General features: G+C 48.1%; 1 protein-coding gene across 4 annotated transcripts in view; it reads right to left on the bottom strand.

The window, feature by feature from the left end:
- The window catches only part of PLXNB3 (plexin B3), a 446,830-nt gene that overhangs the window by 175,412 nt on the left and 251,349 nt on the right, over positions 1-20,069 (bottom strand). For 2 of the 4 annotated variants that reach the window (XM_069645377.1, XM_069645378.1), the window contains exons 1-2: positions 16,979-17,100; positions 10,795-11,871 (exon numbers count right to left, since the gene is read on the bottom strand). In XM_069645377.1, the coding sequence (XP_069501478.1) occupies positions 10,795-11,871; positions 16,979-17,038 (1,137 nt within the window). In that variant the 5' untranslated portion in view covers positions 17,039-17,100. Of the gene's footprint in view, positions 1-10,794; positions 11,872-16,978; positions 17,101-20,069 lie in introns of those variants that run through there. The other 2 variants (XM_069645379.1, XM_069645380.1) reach the window with 1 other exon arrangement.

Below are 20,069 nucleotides of genomic sequence, written 5' to 3'. Positions count from 1 at the left end.
AGGTCAATCTGTGGCTAGTCGTTCGAATGTTCAGGAATAGGAGGCACAGTGGAAAAGTTGAAAGACCTCTTCCAGTTTAAAGGGAACTACCTGGACAAAGCAATTCTTACTATTAGTACCGAGTGAGGGTCAATGAGTGTGTAACAAGCAAGCTCATTGGCCCTCGCTGGGTCATTACCAGCCCAACAAATCCTTTGTTGTGCCGGTAGCGTCCACGGTCTGGCCACCATGGGAAGGGAAAAGATACTATGCATAGTCCTTTCTCCCGGATCCCTGGTGCCCATTTCCCCCCCCCCCCCCAACCCCCTCAGTTTGAGTAATGGTTTCAAGGCGGTTTCTCAACTCGAGAAAAAATACTACTAGTACCCCAGTACGACATGCCAGGGTACTAATAGCAATATAACTCTCCGATGGGGGGCATTATCAGTCAGGTAATGCCTCCAGGCTACCTTAAAGCACTCACTTCGCTCAGGCTTCTCTTGTCCCCGGAGCATTACACTACCAGTAATGCCACCCCCTACTTGGACACTATTGTTTAGAGGTTCCCTAAGAGGGTATGGAAAGGGGCCAGGGATAGACCATCTTCCTGTTCAACAGAAGGAAAAGGTTAGATATTGAAGAGGAATGTTCCAGAAGTGAGGACGCTCGAAAAGATGGGAAGTGTGGGGCTTAGAAGTAACAAAAAAGCCTACAGGGGGACTTTTTTTTAATGGATGGAAGAACATGGCTTGGTTAGAAGAGTTTGCAGTTAGTGGTAAAAAAAGGGTGGGCAGGACTTGGGTAGTCCTGTTCGTAGAGTAGCCTGGTGGACATAAAGGCCAGTTAAGACCTAAAGAACATACAAATGTAATGTAGAAGATCACATTGTTGGATAGTGCTTTACGTGGGATCCCCAGGATTCCAGGCTTTTTAGTAATAGATATGGGCCATTTTAGTTAATTGTTCCAAATTCTTTGATCTCAGAAAAATGAAGGGCTGATAATTCAAACCGGTGTCCTGCAGGCCAAGTATAGATGTTGGAGGTGAACGCGTAACTCATCAGCTTTGGAGGTCCATAAAGCCACGGAGGGGACGGGGGTGGGGGGGCGTGAGGTCCGGGAGATGAGAAGCTCTGGAGACAATGAGGATTCAAAAGGTGAAAGAGCAGGAGTTTGAAAATGAGTGGGGGTTGGTTTAGGGGTGGGGAAGGTTAATGGTACAAGAATGCTTTCGTTTGGGGTTAGAGAGAGGAATATTGCATATGGTGGTTTGACCAATGGTGTTTTTTTAATACTGGACTTGCCTTTCAATAAAGAGTTCTTGATCAACTCAAGTACAGTATCCATGGACCTTTTGTTATGCAGCCAGGCCCAGTGTGTGCTGTAGAGTACAATTACCCGTGTGATCTTGGTCACGCTCGGGCTGCATTGAAATAATTCTGCCATGAGACAAGGCAGTGTTAGTGTGGAGGGGGAAGGCGTGTGGGTGTGTGTGCTGGGGAGGATGTGTAGTTGTGGGGAGGGGTTGTGTAGTATCATTGACAGCGGAATGTATTTAATAAAGGGCCTTTCATAGTATGGTGTCAGCCATGAGCAACACCTGCGCATTCATAGCACAAAAGCATATCGGGTCACAAGTGGAACCAGTCCTCTCCCAGAAGGCCACATCAACAATGAGCGTGCATTAGTTTCCCAGAGTCCTAGAGGTTCTTTGATGTCTGGTGATAATGAGTAGGGGACAGTGCTTTCTCTGTATTAGGAAGGGCGCAGCGCAGGCTGCAAGGCGCAGCAGCGTTTTCTGGTTGTATAGAGAGCAGGATATGCCCACTGGGAAATAATTTCCTAGAAAGCTGGTACCTGTGAAAGGCAGGGTGGACCTAGGCAGCCCTAGGTGTGCCATTCCCTGAAAAGAGACCGACCCCTCCTCCTAGCCTCCAGACCACTTTCCTCTCTATGGCTCCATATCTTCCGGGAATTAGAAGGAGGCATGGTCCTAAAGTTACAGCTAGCACCAAGTGGCCCCCGAATCTATGTCTTACTCCAGACCTTTGTACAGGAAGCACCCCGGTCGCTGTGGTTGTGTTTTAATATTATGCTGGCCCGGAGAGCTGCATGGCTACTTTGGAGGGGCCCAAGCCTTCTTTTACTGCCCCCTTGCAATGGGGGAGCATAATCAACGTGCAATAAAAGTAGTGCTTGTAAAATGGGCTTCAAGTTCTTTGTTAGGGGATGTTCTGTTAAGAGAGAGCTCACTGTTCTCAAAGCGGCATAAGCTACAGTTGGGGCTAAACCAAACTTCTTACTCTGCAGTGAAATGTTTGTCGTATGCCAAAAGAAGTTAAAATGTCTAAAAAGTGCCTAATGATAGGGTAGCTTATTAACCAGTTTTGCAATTCAAAAACCAAATTTTATTAATCACACAACATAATATCCATTAAAAAACAATCATGAAAATGATCATAAAACGAATGCAAAAACTTAAAACACCACAAGTGAAACCAACATAAGTGGGTCCTAATTATGTAATTGGTTGTAGGTCAACATGTGTAATTCATTCACACTGAGATCCTTAGGCTTCAATACTTTCGGCTAATTTTTGTTCTTGTTAGTACATTGTAGATTCCCAACTTGTACAAGTGCCTCTCCCTTCAACACAAACATGTAGGACATTCTTCAGGGGTGTATAATACCTGTAAATACCTACAATCTGTTATGAGAGCGTACGTAGCTCACATGGCCCAATAAAGGGGCTTCTATGTGCTCAGCCGGTGGGCACACAAAGCAGGGCAAGTTCAGTGATTTTGACAGAAACCCCCTGAACAGATCTTCCAACGTGGAGAGATTCCTTCCACCTGGGCCCTACCCTGGCAAGCAGTGCCGGGTGCTAGCTTGCAAGAACCAGTCAGTTAAGCTTCGGTGGTGGTAGACCACCATGCAGCTCTCAATCCCATCCAATTACCAAGAAGAAGACTGTTGCATACAACAACAACAAAAAAAGACACCCGGCTGGCTCTAGGAAGTAGCCTGCATGCCTTCTAGTGCGATACTGAAAAGATTGCGTTTAATGTACAATGCTCTGGTAATTGTTCCTCGTAAATTGCCCATTGGCATGATTTGATACCGTGTAGCCTCTGATCCCCAGAACCGAGCTGGGTCGGGCGATAAGTGAAGCGTGCCTCCAGAACCCCCAAGATTGGGCAGTCTGGGGTTAACACCATGTGCCCAGTTTTTCTCATGAGCAACGGTTGGACTGGCAGTAAGAGCACTTGCCTGGTCCCTCTTAAAAGGTCGGGTGTGCCAAGCATCCAGACAGTTTCCTACAAAAGTGCTGTTTGAAGATTCAGATATGGCTGGCCTGGCATTTGCGTATTGGCTCTGAGTAGTCTGGCGAGTGTTGCTCCTTGGCAAAATCTGAATATCTGGTTCAGGGCATGGAGCAATCTGGATAAACAATTCTGCACATTTTAACAGGTGATGATTGGCTGCGTTTGGTCAATAACCTGTGGTTCGGCCCAAAAAAAATGTCCTGGCCCTAATTCCCCATCCGAACTGGAGGCTTTGTATTCTAGGGAAGTAGACTTGGAAAGATGGTTTGGCCATAGGTGAAGGGTGCAGAAGTTGCAGAGAAAGACAAGGCTCTGAAGGACCACGGGAGACCCTTGGGTCGATCATTTTCCATCATGACAAATCGTAGATACTTTTTGTTCTCTTAACCCACAAGATTAAAAGTAGAATCCTCAACAGGCAAAGATTGGCCGATAAAGGAAACCTGCATCATTGAGCGTTTTAAATGTCACTACAAGAAAACTGGGTGATACTCAATGTTATGATCCTGAAGAACTTCCTGCAAACAATGAATGGAAAGAAACAGTTTGCTCTTAGACATGGGCGTACTTTTAGTGGGGAAAAATGTTTGTCCACCCAACCTTCGTGGCACACTATTTTGTCCCCTTCTTTTGGCAGGGGCCCCTTTCCTTTAGCTGTCCTGTCCCCCAAACATTTTCAGCAAAGTTACTCCACTGCTCCTACAGTACGTACACTATTATAGCGTGTGACGAATCTGAGGAGGTCGTCCCTTCTCCCGTATGGGGAGACCTTTCCCAGGGGACTGGGGCAGTGTGTCCACAGTACAATAGTGGCCCTGGGGGTTGTGCATCAAGGGAGGACCACATGGGGAGGAAATCCCTCTATCGGACGACCATTATCAGAGAACACGGTATGGCCGCCTTGTCAATACACTCAACCCCTTCTCGAAACCTTAAACCCTACTTCCCCTCTTCAGATAGAGCCAATGTGTTTTGTTGTCAGGTCAGTCAATCCAACATATCTGACAAGAATGAAAGACCAGAAAGTATAAAGCATCATGAATGTGGTTTTGAAACTGGTACTGTGAAGATGACCAGGAGTCCAAGGATCACTCTTGTAAACCAGTATGAGTGGTCTAGCGTCTCAATGCCAGTGATTGGCCCAAGACGGTACAACAATCCCATGTGGGAGTCTAAATGGAGCTCAAGTGGGACGGGTCTACCAGAGCCACAGATGCGAACAGAAAGGGGAACCGTGACTGGAGGAACAGGAGAAGCTGAGGTTGGTCCAGGATGAGACAACTACTTGGGCGACTGCTGAGCGAATCCTCTGGCCCTCCCAGGACCTGATGGAGTGCGTGAGAGGGAACGTGCCTCCGGGAAGTGTCAAATGTCTGCAAAGCCGCTGCAGATACCACTGGTCACCCGATCGATACCCGAGGCTCAAGAAGGGACTTAGCTGCAGAGGCAAGGCCGGTACGTGTGTCAAAGAAGCAAACCGGTACGCAGGTAACAAGATAGGTCCAGAGGTCTGGGGAGCAACAGGGTGCACACAGAAACTGGAAGGGGAGGGTCAGAGACCCTGAAGTCGATGAGAAGTTGAACACAAGTGGGTCAGGGACCCTGAATATAAAAATAAGAAATAAGAGTTGTACGCTTGGCAGGAGAATGAACCAAATGGTTATAAAGCTCCAGTGCGCGTCTGGGACCTGCCCCCAAATAGTCAACTCAAGAATAATAGGGTCTGGGACCCTGAAAGACGCGAACAAGGAAGAGTTATTTGCTTGGCAGGGAGGTAAACCAAGCAGACATTACGCTTCAGTATGAGTATGGGACCTGCACCTATATGGGAAACTAAAGTTTAAAGTGATGAAGATTAAGAGTCTGGGACCCTGTGAGAGAAAGAGAAACAGTCCAAGAGAGGACACCTGCTTGGCAAGAGAGTGAACAAAGTCATTGAGAGTCTGTGGCCCGCACCCACGTGAGTGATTGAGACTAAGAGTGTCGGAACCCTGGAACTGATAAAAGGAATCCTATGCTTGGCAGCGGAGCGTGCCAAGGTGGAGGGATAAAGAAGTATATCCTTGTGCGTAGCCCAGCGACATTAAGGGCAAAAGGGGCTCAGGAATCCCAAACAAAGGAAAATATGAGACGAAATCGAGGGGTAAGGGGCACCACCCTACTATTGGAATCTTGCATTTTTTAACATTGTATTGTTTTCTCATCACTGTTTACTACCAGAGAGACAGGAACCTTTTCTGTTGGATGGAACCACAACAAACACTTTTTTACTTTAAGAGATCATCCTTGCACAGTTGTTTTAGGGTATTAGTGTTAGGGACAGAGGTAGGTTTTGAGCCATGTGATGGGCCTTTTACTTTTTGCACATCCTGACAATTAAACTAGCTTTCTTAGAAGTAGGCAAATCCCTCTTTGTTTTAGGGATAAAGACATTTTTCCATCCCTTTCTTGATCAATAAAACTCTATACCCAAAGGCATACCATCATTGTGTCCGAGCCTTACTTCTGATTCCTTACAAGTGCAATGCTTACATATGAAAGTTGCAAAATACTGTGGTGGGAAAATCAGTCGAGCACTATACGGTCACTAATCAGCTAAACAATTCCTCTCACCAATGTTTTGAGCTTAAGTCACCCTAATAAAATGTTGTACATATATTGCATAAGAGAAAGCAGTAACCCAAAAAGTTCCAAACACATTTATTGTTTACACACAGAAATCGGACCATGCAGCAGAGAAGAATTTATGCCGATTTTCTCCGGAGCATGTCTAGCAGAGAACCCCATCTTAACTACGGAACCTCAAGTTGACCAATAGAGACCAGAAGCAGCGTCCTTTAGAGCAGAATGAGCACAGGATGTACATGCGAGCTCTGGTATCCCATAATCCATTTTTGTCAAGGAAGGGATTGGGGGGACTTAATCTGACCCCCAGATCCAACAGAAGGGTCCACCACTGATGCCCTATGCATCATGTTACTCCTGTCCCAAAGGATATCCACCAACATGCTAGGGCATTGGTATGGGTCCCCCTGCTACTCCAGCTTAGTCATCTGGTTCTTTAGGCACTGAACAGCAATAACTACTTATTTATTTTATTTCTAAAGCGCTGGAATAATGGCTCATGGGCATAAAAGCACTGAAATCCAAGACACACAGAAAACATCAAGCAGTGAGAGTCGAGCGGACAGTGGGTTTTGATAGTCAATGTTAGAAAAAGTTAGCCAAAAGGAATGGTTTTTTAGGCTGCATTTGAAGATTGCTAGAGAGGAGCAAGCCCTTGGGACAGGGCATTCCACAAACTGGGAGCTGCAGAGGGAAAAGATCTTTTAGAGATAAGTAAAAATGTGGACTTTGGGGTTTGGAGGAGACACTAATTATTGGACCAAAGAGTTCCGTTGGGAAGCCAAGACATCCTGATGTTTGCTTTGAGGTCCAATAGAGTGGACTTCATACTGTGAGCACATCTGAAACCTGATCCCTTTGGGCATGGTATGTCATGGCGGCTTAGGAAGTCTTGAATCTGTAGAGGAGCGGCTTTATCCAGATTCTTTAACAGGAATTGAGTCGGGCGATAATTGCACGCAATGTTTGGATCCAGGGTGTTTATTTTAATGTTTTAACAATTGGGAGGTACAGGCCTGTTTGATGTCCGGTTTGACGTAGCTCTCTTGGAAGGCGGAATTAACAGATTTTGAGATCGGGAGCGAGTGGCATGGCGCAGTTTTTAACAACGGATGCAGGGCTATCATCACCCCTACAATTTGTAGGCTTCATTCTTTCCAGAATAGCCTGAATTTCTGCTTCACAGACATCCCTAAATTTAAACTGAGGTTGTGGATTGACCGGTCTCACGTGCTTCCTAGTAGGGGTGGATCCATCCATGGTGCTTAGCTTGGAAGCGATGCCACTCTTGATACATTTTATGTAGCAGAGCATCCTGGATAGAAGTGCACCAACTGGAATCTTTGATGATTGACGAGACGAGCGGATGATGATGATCTTTCAGCTCTCTCATGAGTTTCAACAGTTCCCTGGTGTTGGAGAATGTCACTTTATTTTTATCATAGGAAGACTTTTTTGCTTTGCAGGTGGCCATTTTGTGTGCCTGGACGGCACAAGCACAATTGTTTTTTCCTTCTGTTGAGCTAGTCTTCTTCCAAAGACGTAATGCTCTGTTTTTGCTGCGTTTTAGTTTCTGGATTCCAGCCGAGTACCAGATTTTTTTAGGCTGGAGTATTCACCATCCTTTTTTCCAGTGGTGCTAGGCTATTTACAGCGCAAATCATCATATCTTGGTAAGCAACAACCAGCATGGAAGCCGAGTAATAGTTCTCCAAGTTATTCAAGATGGGGGCAACGAAAGGCCTCACAAGTGGGGGTGCTCCTTTGGTTTTCTTAGGAAGCCTCATCCTACGGAGCTAAAATTGGATAAGATTGTGATCGGACCAAGGACACGGATCTGTCCCAATATTATCCATTTCAACATTGTATGAGGCCCCCAGTCCAAAATCCTACCCTTGATATGGTTGGCTGGCTTAGTGTGCTGGACAGGAGGATCCGTCCGCTTTCCTACCCACAACCCCTGCACTGTGGTGTGCCACAGAACTGTCAGCAATTCACTGAGACTTCCTTTCTCAGCACCAGCCTAGCTCCCCAACATCACAACTGTGAGCAGCTGTTTCCCAGCCGCAAGCCCAAGAACTACAATGAAGACACACCCAGAAAGAGCTACAATGCATCAACCCTCAAGAAACCCAAGTCAGCTTGAAGCCGGACCAAGCAACTGAAGCTCTTTGGGGATCATTATTTCTACTGTACAAATTAATCTTAGGAGAATTAGCTTCGTAAATAAAGAACTCTTCCACTAGTAAAAAGCGGTCTGGAACTTGATCTTTATCAACTATGATAATCGTGTTATCCAGTGTCCGCTGCTTCCTCACTCATCCCTCCTAAAACCAAGGTCTTGATCGCTTAGTCTGGTCTCCAATTGGTGCGTCAAGGAAGATTAAGAGTGCAGTATATATTGTTTCATACACGGCATCCAGCCCCTGGACTGTGCAGTGCTCTGGCGGCATCACTACCGCAGGGCCTGGAGCAGAGGTCTGTCAGGCTGATGTGTCTGTTGAGTGCTTTGCCATCCTTTTCATTAACTCTGGATCAAGTCAGTGTGTGCAAAGTGCTTTCAAGAGCAGTTTGCATGAAGGCCACTTCAACCTCCACCTGACATATTTGGGGAAAGAGTCCCTCAGTTGAACATCACTCCCAGCAACCAACAATCCAGAGTGCTGAAAAACCTGCAACAGGATGGCATAAATATGGGGCACTGCATACTCTAATGCAACGGATTCCAACAGGTAACTCGGCAGCGGTTCCATGTATTAATATCCCCGCAAATATATTGATACACAAAAATATTGCCATATTTCTGCAGCGATATTGAGCCATGGACCGTGCGGGGGACACCCCTGCATTATTTTTAAATGTGCGGGGGACATGCCCGCAACCCCCGCTCCCACAAATTATCCCCCCCAAAAATATCACCTATGGCGAGACAAACCATATGTACGGCGATATTTTTGGTGGGGATAATATGTAGGGATACCCTTGGCAGCTACCTGTAGCTCAGAGGCCGCCAACATGTAGCTCTCTGCACCTCCGACACTGCCAGTACACGTAACAAGCAGTGACAAAGCCAACACTTTAGGCTCCTTCATAGGCATTAGACAGACATTTGCCAGGCACTGCCACAATATCCCCAGGCACTAGCAGCGTTTGGTGACTGTTGCCATTTTGTAGCCATTATGGTAGTGCGTGGCAGTCTGTAATTTTTATGGAATGCTTTGAAAGAACAGGGCTAAGGCTAAGCACATTATGAAATAAATTATAAAACAAATGTCTATAATGTTATGGATCAGTAGACAGTTTGCCTGTGATCACAAATTATTTTGAAACTTAAGACGCTGAATATCAATAATAGGACTACATGTTGGTTTGTGGATATCAAATCAATTTTTGGTCATAAAGTGGACACAAAACATTCTTGGACTCTGACTTCATGCGTGTTTCTTGTCACTCTGCAATAATAAGGTAGCATTCCTTTGTTTAGTCAATTCCACAGGAATGAAGATCCCAAAGTTCCTATACCCAAAGGTTAGTATGGATCACGTGCCCGACTGTAAACCAAATGAAAAAGACCTGGCCCATCAAAAGTCAAAGTGTAGCACTTGCTGATGTTCGGGGGCCCCCCCTCGCCATACACGGCCCCCTACATGGGTATAGGCAGAGGCGTAGCCAGGATTGTCTAACAAGCGGGGGCTTAAGCTAATGTAGTTGGGCCCACCGCAGTGACATTAACATCTGTAAATGCCCACACTGTGCTGCTGAGGGGGCATTCAGAGATTTAGGTTGGGCCTTGCCCACTCAGGCCCTACCCTGTCTACGCCTCTGGGTACAGGTTGTTTTGTTGTAATATCGCCGTCACTGGTTTGTGGGCATGGATGCAAAAGTGGTCCAGTTTTGTTTTTTCCCCTCCCATCAACTGAATGAGGACTTTCAGGGTTGCCACCTCATAGGACTCAGCATTTGATCGTGTGGACTGTATGTTGGCAGAGCGGCCTACTCTTGTACCATTGTAATTTTGATTTTAAGTTTCAGAGAAATAAAATAATAAAACATGTTTTAAAAAAAATTGTTCTTAAGACGCAAGACTGGCTGTGTCCTGCGATAGTAAAAATATTTTTTTTAAAAAACTTCTGCTGCTCCCTTTAATAGTTGAAGGGATTGGTGGATGTCTTTGTTGTAGGTGGAAGTTTGGGATAACTTTCAGTCATCAGGGGTAGCCAGTTACAGTCAAGCTTGTGGGGGGGGGGGGTTCCCCTGTTCAGAAAACCTCACAATGAGCCTTCACAGATCTAGGCCTACTTGTAGGCGTTACCAATGTCAGTAGGCACACTAAAGTGGTTACCATGGTTTCCCTGTATGTCCCTGGTGGTAGCAAATCTCCCTAGTTGGAACCAACTCTCTCTCTCTCTGCATGGCGATGCCATCCACCCTCCTGTCATCACCTACCTGGGGTTTGACACCACATCTGTGCATTAGCTGGCGCTCCATGAGGCCATTCTGAAACACTCACCATCTACAAACTGCCTGGGAAGTGTCTCACAGCTGGATGGGCCCCTGTACTGTAGCGTTGCCCTCACACCTAGAGGATAAGCTGTACACCGCGTTGCATCACCGTAGGTTTCATGACCGAATGGGGGCAGTGTCCTATAGCTGGAGGTCGCCTTGTGTTCAATGGGGCTCCTTCCTAAAACCCCCATATGTTGTGCCCTATATAGTGAAGTGACTCACAACTGTACATATCCAAGACCTCCAATCCCACCAGCTAATAATCTTGGCTACCTGGCTCAGTCCAACAGCCAGATGTCATGGTTTACCATAGGACAGCCTCCCACCCGCCATGTTACGGCTCCCTGTGTCCGACCTACCTGGGGCAGGGTCCCACAGCTTGATGTCACTCCGTATTCTATAGCTGCTTCCTCAACTTGCCTCTCATTCCGACCTGCTTTCGTGTAGCACAGCGCCCGGGCCCTCTCCAGTCGCGCATTCACCTCCTTCAGGCTGAAAGCGCACAGGGCAGTCTCCTGCGTTGCCGTAGGTGTCGAAGCGAGCCCAGCAGCAAAGACCACAAAAAGCGTAGCATTTTCCTCTGCTTGTGCCTCCAGGTGGGCCGCCTGGGCAAGGTTATAGTTCTTGCCACTCTCATCCCGGCAGACAAGCTGTACTTCCACATAGGAGTAGAGCGGCACATCCTGGTCGCAAACCCGGGCAACGTAGCTGGCATACTCCAGTTGAGCCTTGGGCCCACGTCTGAAGAAGAGGAAGTAGACATGGCCAGCATGGTGGAAGATCCCCATGAAGTGATTATTGTAATCGGAAAAGTCACTCACCACTAGCTTGCCTAGACCTTCATTGGAGAAGAACGGTTGCCGGTTGAGCTGGCGAACAGTAATGGGTGGTATTCCACCAGAGAGTTTAGCGGTCATCCCACGTCCCACAAAGAGAAGTTCTCGGCCATCTGTCGTGTTGCTGGCCAGAGCTACCGTTGTCACCTGAGCATCATTGGCTGCCACAAACTGGTTGTCGCCAGGGTCCACCGTCTGATACAAGACATTTGCCACCGACTCCAGACTGCGTTTCTCACAGATGCCCTGGAAAACCTGCCCGCAGGTGATTAGCTCGTGGCCACGCTTGTTGACCACCAGTACCTTATTGGCATTGTTGGTCTCGTGGGCTTGCGGGCAGTCCTTCTTATCTTTGAAAGGTAAGCAGTCCGGGCTGTCATCCTGTGGGCCCGTCTGGGCGTTCGCGGTAAGCTCAAGATCAGATGAGAGTTGGAAGAGGAAGTCCACAGCCCCCACATAGAGGAAGCCCGTCTCGCCGTCCTGGGCCAGGTGGTTGAAAGTGGTGTCGGAGTGCTGGAAGTTGGGGTAAGCAGCAATATGGTGTGGGCTCACCAGGAGGAAAAGCAAGGCCAGCAGCGGCAAAGCTCTCATGACGCTTACCTAAGGAGAGGAAGAGAAGAAGAGAGGATTTTAGTCCAGAAAGCGAAATGAGAAGGATATACTTATGCAGGCCTTGTGCTTTTCTACCATGGCTAGCAGGACATGCCATGCACATTAAATACACACTGTTACAAACTGGAAACCTGGTACAACACTTGCACAGAACACCATGTTACCAACAGTAGAGGCAAGTCGCTGCATGGGCTAAAATTCTTCATTCCCAATAATGCAGTCTTCTGAGACATGTGGAATGGCCTAGCTGCCGGAGAGCGATAAGAGTGCTAGAACATTCCTTGGACAGAAAAAACTGAAATGGAAAACGGGGAGCCTGACATACAGGTGCAGAGCCATGCTTGCCCCACCAAATATGGCGCCCGGCAGCTCTTTTCCCAGCGCATTTTTTCTGTCGTCCCATAATGCAGAATAGAGAGTGGGCGTTGGTGAGAAGGTCTGTCGGGATGAAAGGCAGGCTTAAACCTACCAAACCAAAAAGGTACTATGGCTAGTAAGTAAATGGTATCGCCCGTCTCGGCTTCCCTTACTGTGTACGACCCCCTATGACTTGTAAAACCCTCTCTTGCTTCCTGAAGCTAGGTCCGCGTTCAATAAATAAACTATTTCACACAACAAATGAGGTTATTAAAACCCTTTACAACAAAAAAAGGAAAAATAAATCTGCAACATACATAATCCCGATACTTATAATAAATTAAATAATTTGGTTCATCAGTTAATACATTCTAATTTCAATCAATATTTTGTCCATAATACACCTTGTATACTCCCAATATATCTAACCAGGGTAATGATTAGAGACTGGATCACCATTTAAAAGCCTTTGCCAGAACTCACAGTTACTATAATGGGACCTAGACACAAACTTGCTAAACTATAATCCCCTCAAGGAACAGGTTGTCTCGCTTTTGCCATTAGGAGCTTTAATGTTTGCAAGTCAAAGGAACTCTAGCACAAGCGACAACTTCTATTTTCCCTGGAAAGGCCTCGATGAGGGCCCAACCTTTCTACTCTACCAAGCAAATTAAATCGAAAAACACCCAACCATAGTTTCTATTCGGGAAAATAGAGAAGTATTTGGGTAATGAATGAATTCCTCGCACTGTTGGAATATTCTGTAAAGATTATGTATATAGTAGGCCAAATCTGGTGGTGCTTTCTCATTTTAAACTTTACTTCACCCAGATTTTCCTATAGGATCATAGGATCACAGCCTATTGTAATGCAACATCACATTCTGCAAAACACTGCTCAAAGGAACCTCCCTTCACATCTAGCCGAAGTCTTCATCTCACTCCGATGGCGGAGAAGGGGTGCATAAAAGGTTATGGACCAGCATGCATTGTTTAAAAAGAAAGATAGTGTAGCCTGTAATCCTGATCCCCATCTTCTGATAGCTATAGGCAAAGAAGATGGGAAATGGAAGACTTTTTTTCCTCTATTAAACACCTTCAATACAATCTATTTGATCCCAATTAGGAAGAGTGGCGGCCTCCAAGCCATGCGACAAAGACGCAATCGCTTTCCCTTTGTACAAATTGATCTAAGGCAGAATTAAGAAGTTGCAATACTTTATCTTACTTTTCATCATTTGCGCTTGTAATGAAATGGCCTCGTTTTTTTAACATAAAGAGAATATTACTTTTCCAGGACTTATCATGCTATGGGAAGGGTAGGTAAGTTATTTATTTTATTGTTTTTTAGTTGGGTTTCTATGAGCAGATCCGGGATTCGAACTTCTGTTGCTCTGCATGGTCTCGCTTCCAAGACCAACACATTGCCCATGTGCTATCCTCCTTCACATTAAAGGCTGGGCGAGACTTACAGGCTTATCAATGGATCAGGTATAATTAGAAACTTTCTGCCACTCGGATATTCAAATGGCTGATTTTAAGATGTTCATTTCGTGTATTAGTCTCTTTAGCATAGGATTGCAGCCCAGTCAATGAACGCTGCAAGCCTATTTGTGTATTTTCGAATAGCAAGATATGATCGAACGTTAAAGGCATAAGCAGAGGGCCAGCTTTAGGCGGAAAGGTTACCTTTGCCCATTTCCCAGCTTATAGCCAATAGCTGTAAATTAAAGAGACAGAGTGCCAGCATGCAACCCTGTCGTACTCCCATGATAAAGGTCTGAATTTCCCCCAGACAAGGACCCCACTGAGCTGATTTGCACCTGTATTTCTCTGGAATTCAATCATCGATTTCAGAGTCTTTTGAGGAGACCCCCCATAAACACAGCTTGTTCCATAACCTCGGACAACACAGTCACAGGTTTGACCATTTGCCCACACAGGCAATGTACAGAGGAGCATTTCCCTTTCTACAAGCCCGCAGGCTGAGTTTTTAATAGGAAGCTATTGACCACTGCACCAGTCCAAACCGGTTTGGAATTTAGATAGTCTAACTAGCTGAATGGCCCACTGTTCAAGTACCTCCAGCAAAAGAGATGTAAAGAGCTTACTTGTCGAATGCAGGAGGGCGATTGGATGGTAATTAGTTGGATCAGTGCAATCACCTTTCTTATCAATTGGAACGATACAACTTTGGGAAATCTTTCAGTTAAGGGTTAACGCGCAAAGATGGAGGAACCTCAGCCACAATGCAGAATTTTCACGTCACAATGTTAGGGAAGCCACCAGACTCATGGGGTCTGGAGTGGTTTGCTTGTAATATGTTCGATTCAATGGCGGGTACAGAAAAACACCTCTTCTGTGTTGCTCGGGTGTCCAGATCGAAGATTCTCTATACAAGAAGTGGATCTTAATTTATATTATAACAACCAGATGTCGTCTGGAATTGGGTTGACTTGACAGCACACGGGAAGATGTTCTAGATTATCAATAATAATTGATAGCATTTTGTGTCACGTTCTCAGAGTCCAAAAAACATTTGGCCAATTAGAAGCCACCAGAAATACTAGTGCACGAGGCCAACCTCCTCAGCTTCACTGTACCTGGCGCAGCAAGGGGGTTCCATGTAATAATGTATACACAAAAATATCTGACAAAAATGTTGGTTTTATTACATTGAACATGCAGTGGACATCCCCCCCCAGACTCCTGACAACTGCTGATTTTAAAAAAATGTTTACAAGGGGAGCTGGGGTCCTCCCTGCAACCCGTCCCCATACATAATGTCACCATATATAATGTCGCCAATTGATTTTCTCGGCTACATTATGTGTGGGGACATTATTACCTGATAGCCAGAAGAGGAGGAAGAGGTTGGGAAGAATTGTGGTACTGAACATACTAAGTCCCAAAAGAAGCGGGTAGTGGGGCTCCGCATCAGTCCAAAAGGTGAATGGGTTGCATTGATCTACTTTGGGGAAACCTTGCCTAGGGTGCCCTCTCCTCCCAGGGTCCAAGGCGACCTCTTGGACCCATGAAGCGCACAGGACAACCTGCTCTAGTGGGTCAGTTGTGTGCTCCTGATGCCCACCAACCAGACCACCGAAAAGCACATCTGGTGTAGGAGTGCTTCAGCTCACATGTTCACTGCCAAGCGCAGAACGGGTTCCCCCCTGCTTGCCAACAGTGCAAAGGTCTAGTTGAGTCAGCAATTTCTCCTCTGTGCACCCCCTCCCGCCCCACACCACTAACCAGCTCCAACCAAGGAGGAAGAGAGTCGATGGAAGCAAGAGGAAGGTCTTACAAGTCCAGGGTGTTTATTTTAGAAGCAGGCCCTGGGGAGGCCCTTGAAGGTCCAATGGGTGGGTCTTCACATACTTTCACTATGGTATGCTGCGGCGGCACCTGCACAAAAGTTGGGGTGGTCTCCTGGGACCCCCACAAATGGTTAACCAGAGCTTCAGCTGAGATGGATATTCGAGCGGTCTTCAATGAGTGCCAAGATGCACCCGAGTTCCATACATCGCATGTCTTGCCCATGGAACCATCTTCCCGCAAGAAGCCCTCGGGATCAGAGCCCTCTGGGACCAGCGGGCCGTGGAGAAGGCCGGGGGACCCCAGCTGAATGACCAGAGATCTGGGGGAAGGAAAATCTGCCCCGGCTTTGGTCCAGGCGAGACGTGCTGCAAAAGGAACCAGCAGGTTTTCCTGACTGGTAGTCTCAGGGTAAAAGGATGCCGAGGGGTTTAGGGGAGCAGGACGTGGCATTTCTAGGGTGGGAGTGGGCCAACTAGGCAGTCAGCCAATTAGGGGTAGAGGTCTGTCCCTCTGTGCCTGTAGCGGGCCTCTATTGCCCGGCCTCAACCTCTCCATACAGCTCGCCACTCTATCTTGATGAAAACAGAAGGGGCAGATCGCAGACTATAGGAAAGGCCGCTGCTTTGGCGAAGCTATTAGGACTACAACTGAGAACAACCCTGCCTACGTCCACGTGCCCTCGAGAAGTGATGCCTGGAACTCCACAAGCCAAACCGAGAAGGGTACGGGGGAGACTTAAACCCAGCAAAGGGGGGCGGGGGGCTGGATGCTGGGCAAAGCAGTGGCTCAGCCATACCCTCTGGTTGCAGCTGGTCAAGGCGCTGCAGCCGGTCTCACATGCAAATAAAGCAGAGAAATGATGCACTCAGCAGTGCCCCGGGAGAGCACAACCTTGCCTGCCAGCAGGTGCCTGGGGTGGTGCCCGCCCCCGCCCGCAGGGTTCTAACTTTGCTGTGCGAATAAGGCTCTGGCGGCTTTATTCTGTGGCCACGACATCGCAGGATCCTAAAGCGCCTAGAGGAAGGGGGCCTAGATCCGCCATTAAGCCGGACAGCTGCGTGATATCTACCGGCGTAGACAGACGCAGAAACCACACTACATTGGACACAGACAACAAGGGCGGCATGTCCACTGCTACAAACGCAGCATTCTAGAGAGATCGAAATAAAGCCCGAATGCAAACAATACAGCACGGTACACTGTTATAAACACACAAAGTAACAGCGCGTTACAGACGAGTTCGCTATTACAAAAAGTCCGATCAGTGCACGTTGCTAGCGCTCAAAGGCTACCGATCGCATTTGACTGCCTCCCAACAGAGGCTCGGTGCAAGGTTTTCTGTCCCACAGAACACGTGTAGCCCTCACCCCCACGGCCTCTAGGCGCTTGCCCAGTATACAAACACATACAATGGTACTCACAGCGGGCGTCTCGCGGAGCGGCCGCTGAGGGCCACGCCCCACCCTACACCACAGAAGCATCCGAAGCGACCGAGGACAATGTGTGAGCCTCCAGTGCGGGGGGTGGGTGGTGCCCCGCCCACCGCGGAATCCCGCCCCCACCTCCGTCATCCTCCACTCCCAGAGCCCCGGGGTCCAGATGTGACTTCTGCTCATTTGCCCACCGCCCTCCCGGGGTCCTCTGGCGACTGGTGTGCGCTGGGGAGGAGGGAGAAGGGGCGGGGGCTGTCTGAGGAGCGCCGCGCGAGGCTCGCGAGCACCTGCTAACCCCGGCTAAGAACTCTAGCATCAGAAATAACCCGGGGCGGGGGTAATGCACTGTAAGCGGAGGATAAAGAACGCGGCTGGGGGGGGGGCTATAATGACGACCAGACAGCAGGGTGAGTGACTGACTTCCAGTGTCCACGTCTGGTAAAGCTGTAGCAAAATATATATGAGAGAGAGAGAGAGAGTGAGTGAGTGAGAGTGTGTGTGAGAGAGAGAGAGAGAGAGCGTGAGTGTGAGAGAGTGTGAGAGAGCGAGAGTGTGTGTGTGTGAGTGTGTGTGTGTGTGAGAGAGAGAGAGAGAGAAAATAAGGGGGGTCTGCCTACAGGGGTCTGTTTAATCATGTAGGTAACTACCACCCAGGTGGTTAAGGTCAACTGGGTTTTCACTGCAAGGCCAAACCACGGAGAAATGGTGCGTTACCCACCAGGGAACTCCCTTCCCATCACGAAGGAGCTTTTCAACCAGTTGGGTTGGGGGGCGTTTGTTAGGAGGCAGCCAGGAGCTTAAGGACCTCATGCGCTAACCTGGTGAGTGAATACGAGGCCAGCGCACAGAATCAGTGCCATCTTGGCCTACTTAGAGATGACGCGAGGGTGGTCTACAGTACCAACATAGTAACAGGTCAGCAGGAGTGACATGCCAACCAGAAAAGGGGGAGGCAGCAATGTACTTCTAACTAGGGTGAGGTTCGGCTCTGTACCAACTGGGGTCGCTGTGCCACCCAACCTTGGCCTAAGTACCGGGGTGAGCGGTCAGTGTCCACTGGGGCAGAGGAAACTGGGCCTGAAGGGACTCCTGCCTCCAGAGAGGAAGGCTTAGTGTGATCTAAGCAGGGCCGCCCTAGGATTGTTGGGGCCCCAGGCAGAAAATAGGCGAGTGGCCCTCCTAATTTTCACATGCAGCGGTATCATAGGAAGGGACACAAAAGCTAGCAAGTTGATAGAAAAAGTCCCAGATGTCCGTGGCTTGAGAGAACAGTTTGCACGTTGCTCTAATTTTTGCTTAAATACATGTCCCCATTTCATATCATTAACTTTATTGGTTATCAGTTATAATGGTGCAAATATTCCTCTTCTATGTTCTCCTATTACCCCAAGCAACCCCACACCCCCAGTCACCAACACCCCTCCCACTAAACAATTCCCCCATAAGAACTTGGACTCCCAAACCCCTAACCCCGCTAATCATGTGCATACTCACTTGCTCGGTCACACTGCCAAGTCACAACTCATAGGCCCCAGTCTCTGCCACACTCCCAACTGTGCTCCCAACTCAAACCTTATGCTCTGTAGTTCCTCCTGCAATAGGCTCCCCTTAGTTCCTGCATCTCGCTTCCTTTCTCCCAATCTGCAGCTCATACCCATTTTCCAGGACCCCACTCCACCCCCGCCCCCTTAATTTCTGGCCTACCACTCCCCCTACTGCTTTCTTGCCCAACCACTCCTCCTCTGGCCCACCAGTCCCTCTATAACCACCCCCCTCTTCCTCTCGGCCTTCTTGCCCCCTGGCCAACTGCTTTCCTTCTGCTTTTTCCACCACTGCTCCCCACCTGGCCCACTGCTCCCACGTGTGCGCACCACCGCTCCTTCTCTCTCTCATTTTCCCCATCATAATAGGGCGTCAATTCTTTTAAGAAAAGTAGATTTTTGCCCCAAAAAAGGTTTTTGCAGTTTTTTTTTTTTTAAAAGTGCAGATGTGGTATATTTACATAGAAATAGATGGGGGATTCTGAATATAGTACATCTAATATAAAAAGGCTGCTTATGCTAGTGTGTAGGGAAGGACAATTACTTTGGGGGCAGAAGTCATACTGTGGGGGTCAATGTGGCCCTAGAATAGGGCAGAACAAGCCACAGAAGGCAGACACTGGGAGGAAGGCTGGTCAGCATAGGAAGCAGCGAAATCAGCAGGGCAGCTCAGCTCGCCAACTGACATAGGCAGGCAGCAAGGTGCAGCCGGTCAGAGTTAGGATGGGCACACGTTCAGCAACCCCCAACACAGCAGAGCTCTAGAGATGCTGGCCAATGGACTAATTATGGCTGGCAAACAGCAGCTTTATGAAGGTAGCCACTGCATTTTGCGGGCATTTTCTGTGAATTTGAGTACTAATGATTCACAGTGGCCTTACCCTCAGAATTGAATGTTGAGCATGGACTGCCTGTGACTGCAGGGGCCAATGGTTGATGCTTAGAACTGCATGAATGGAGGGTGGGTGGGTGGGCGGGCACGGACACCGGAGGCCATGGTTTCCTGCCCAAGCATCGTTTCTTCCCGAATGGAGGGAGATGTGCTAGCAGCGGGCTCCGACGCATTCAGGGATGCGACAGCAGGGGCCCTGTGATGCATTAATAAGGTGAAATTGCACTCTTGTTGTCAGCCGGAGCCTCCCGAAAAGTGCTTTTGAAAGTGATTGCTTGGGCATTCGGATCGAAGTGCATATGGGTGAGATGCCCATGGGGTGCCCTGCTGGGGGCACTGTGCCATTGCACAGGCTGCCAATGCCTCGGCAGTCTCTGTATCCAAGGATGGAGTCAGATTCGGATTAAAGGGCTTTAACCTAGACCCTTAGTTTTTGTTTTGGTGGGTAGGGAACTTACCTCATAGAAACAGGCAGAGGCGTTGCTAGAGGGGCGGGGGGAGGGGGCTATAGCCCCGGGTCTTTTGGTTGTAGCCCTGGACAGAAGCTCAGGGACAACCACCAAAAGGCTAAAGCTAGCCCCGAATCCCGCCACTAGCATTGCCCCTGATCTTATCTAGACCTAGCAACACCCCTGGAGACAGGGCA

Source organism: Ambystoma mexicanum, chromosome 2p (assembly GCF_040938575.1).
Source record: "Ambystoma mexicanum isolate Mex_15411 chromosome 2p, UKY_AmexF1_1, whole genome shotgun sequence".
In the NCBI taxonomy this organism is placed as follows: domain Eukaryota; kingdom Metazoa; phylum Chordata; class Amphibia; order Caudata; family Ambystomatidae; genus Ambystoma; species Ambystoma mexicanum.
This window is presented reverse-complemented; position numbering and strand designations above follow the sequence as displayed.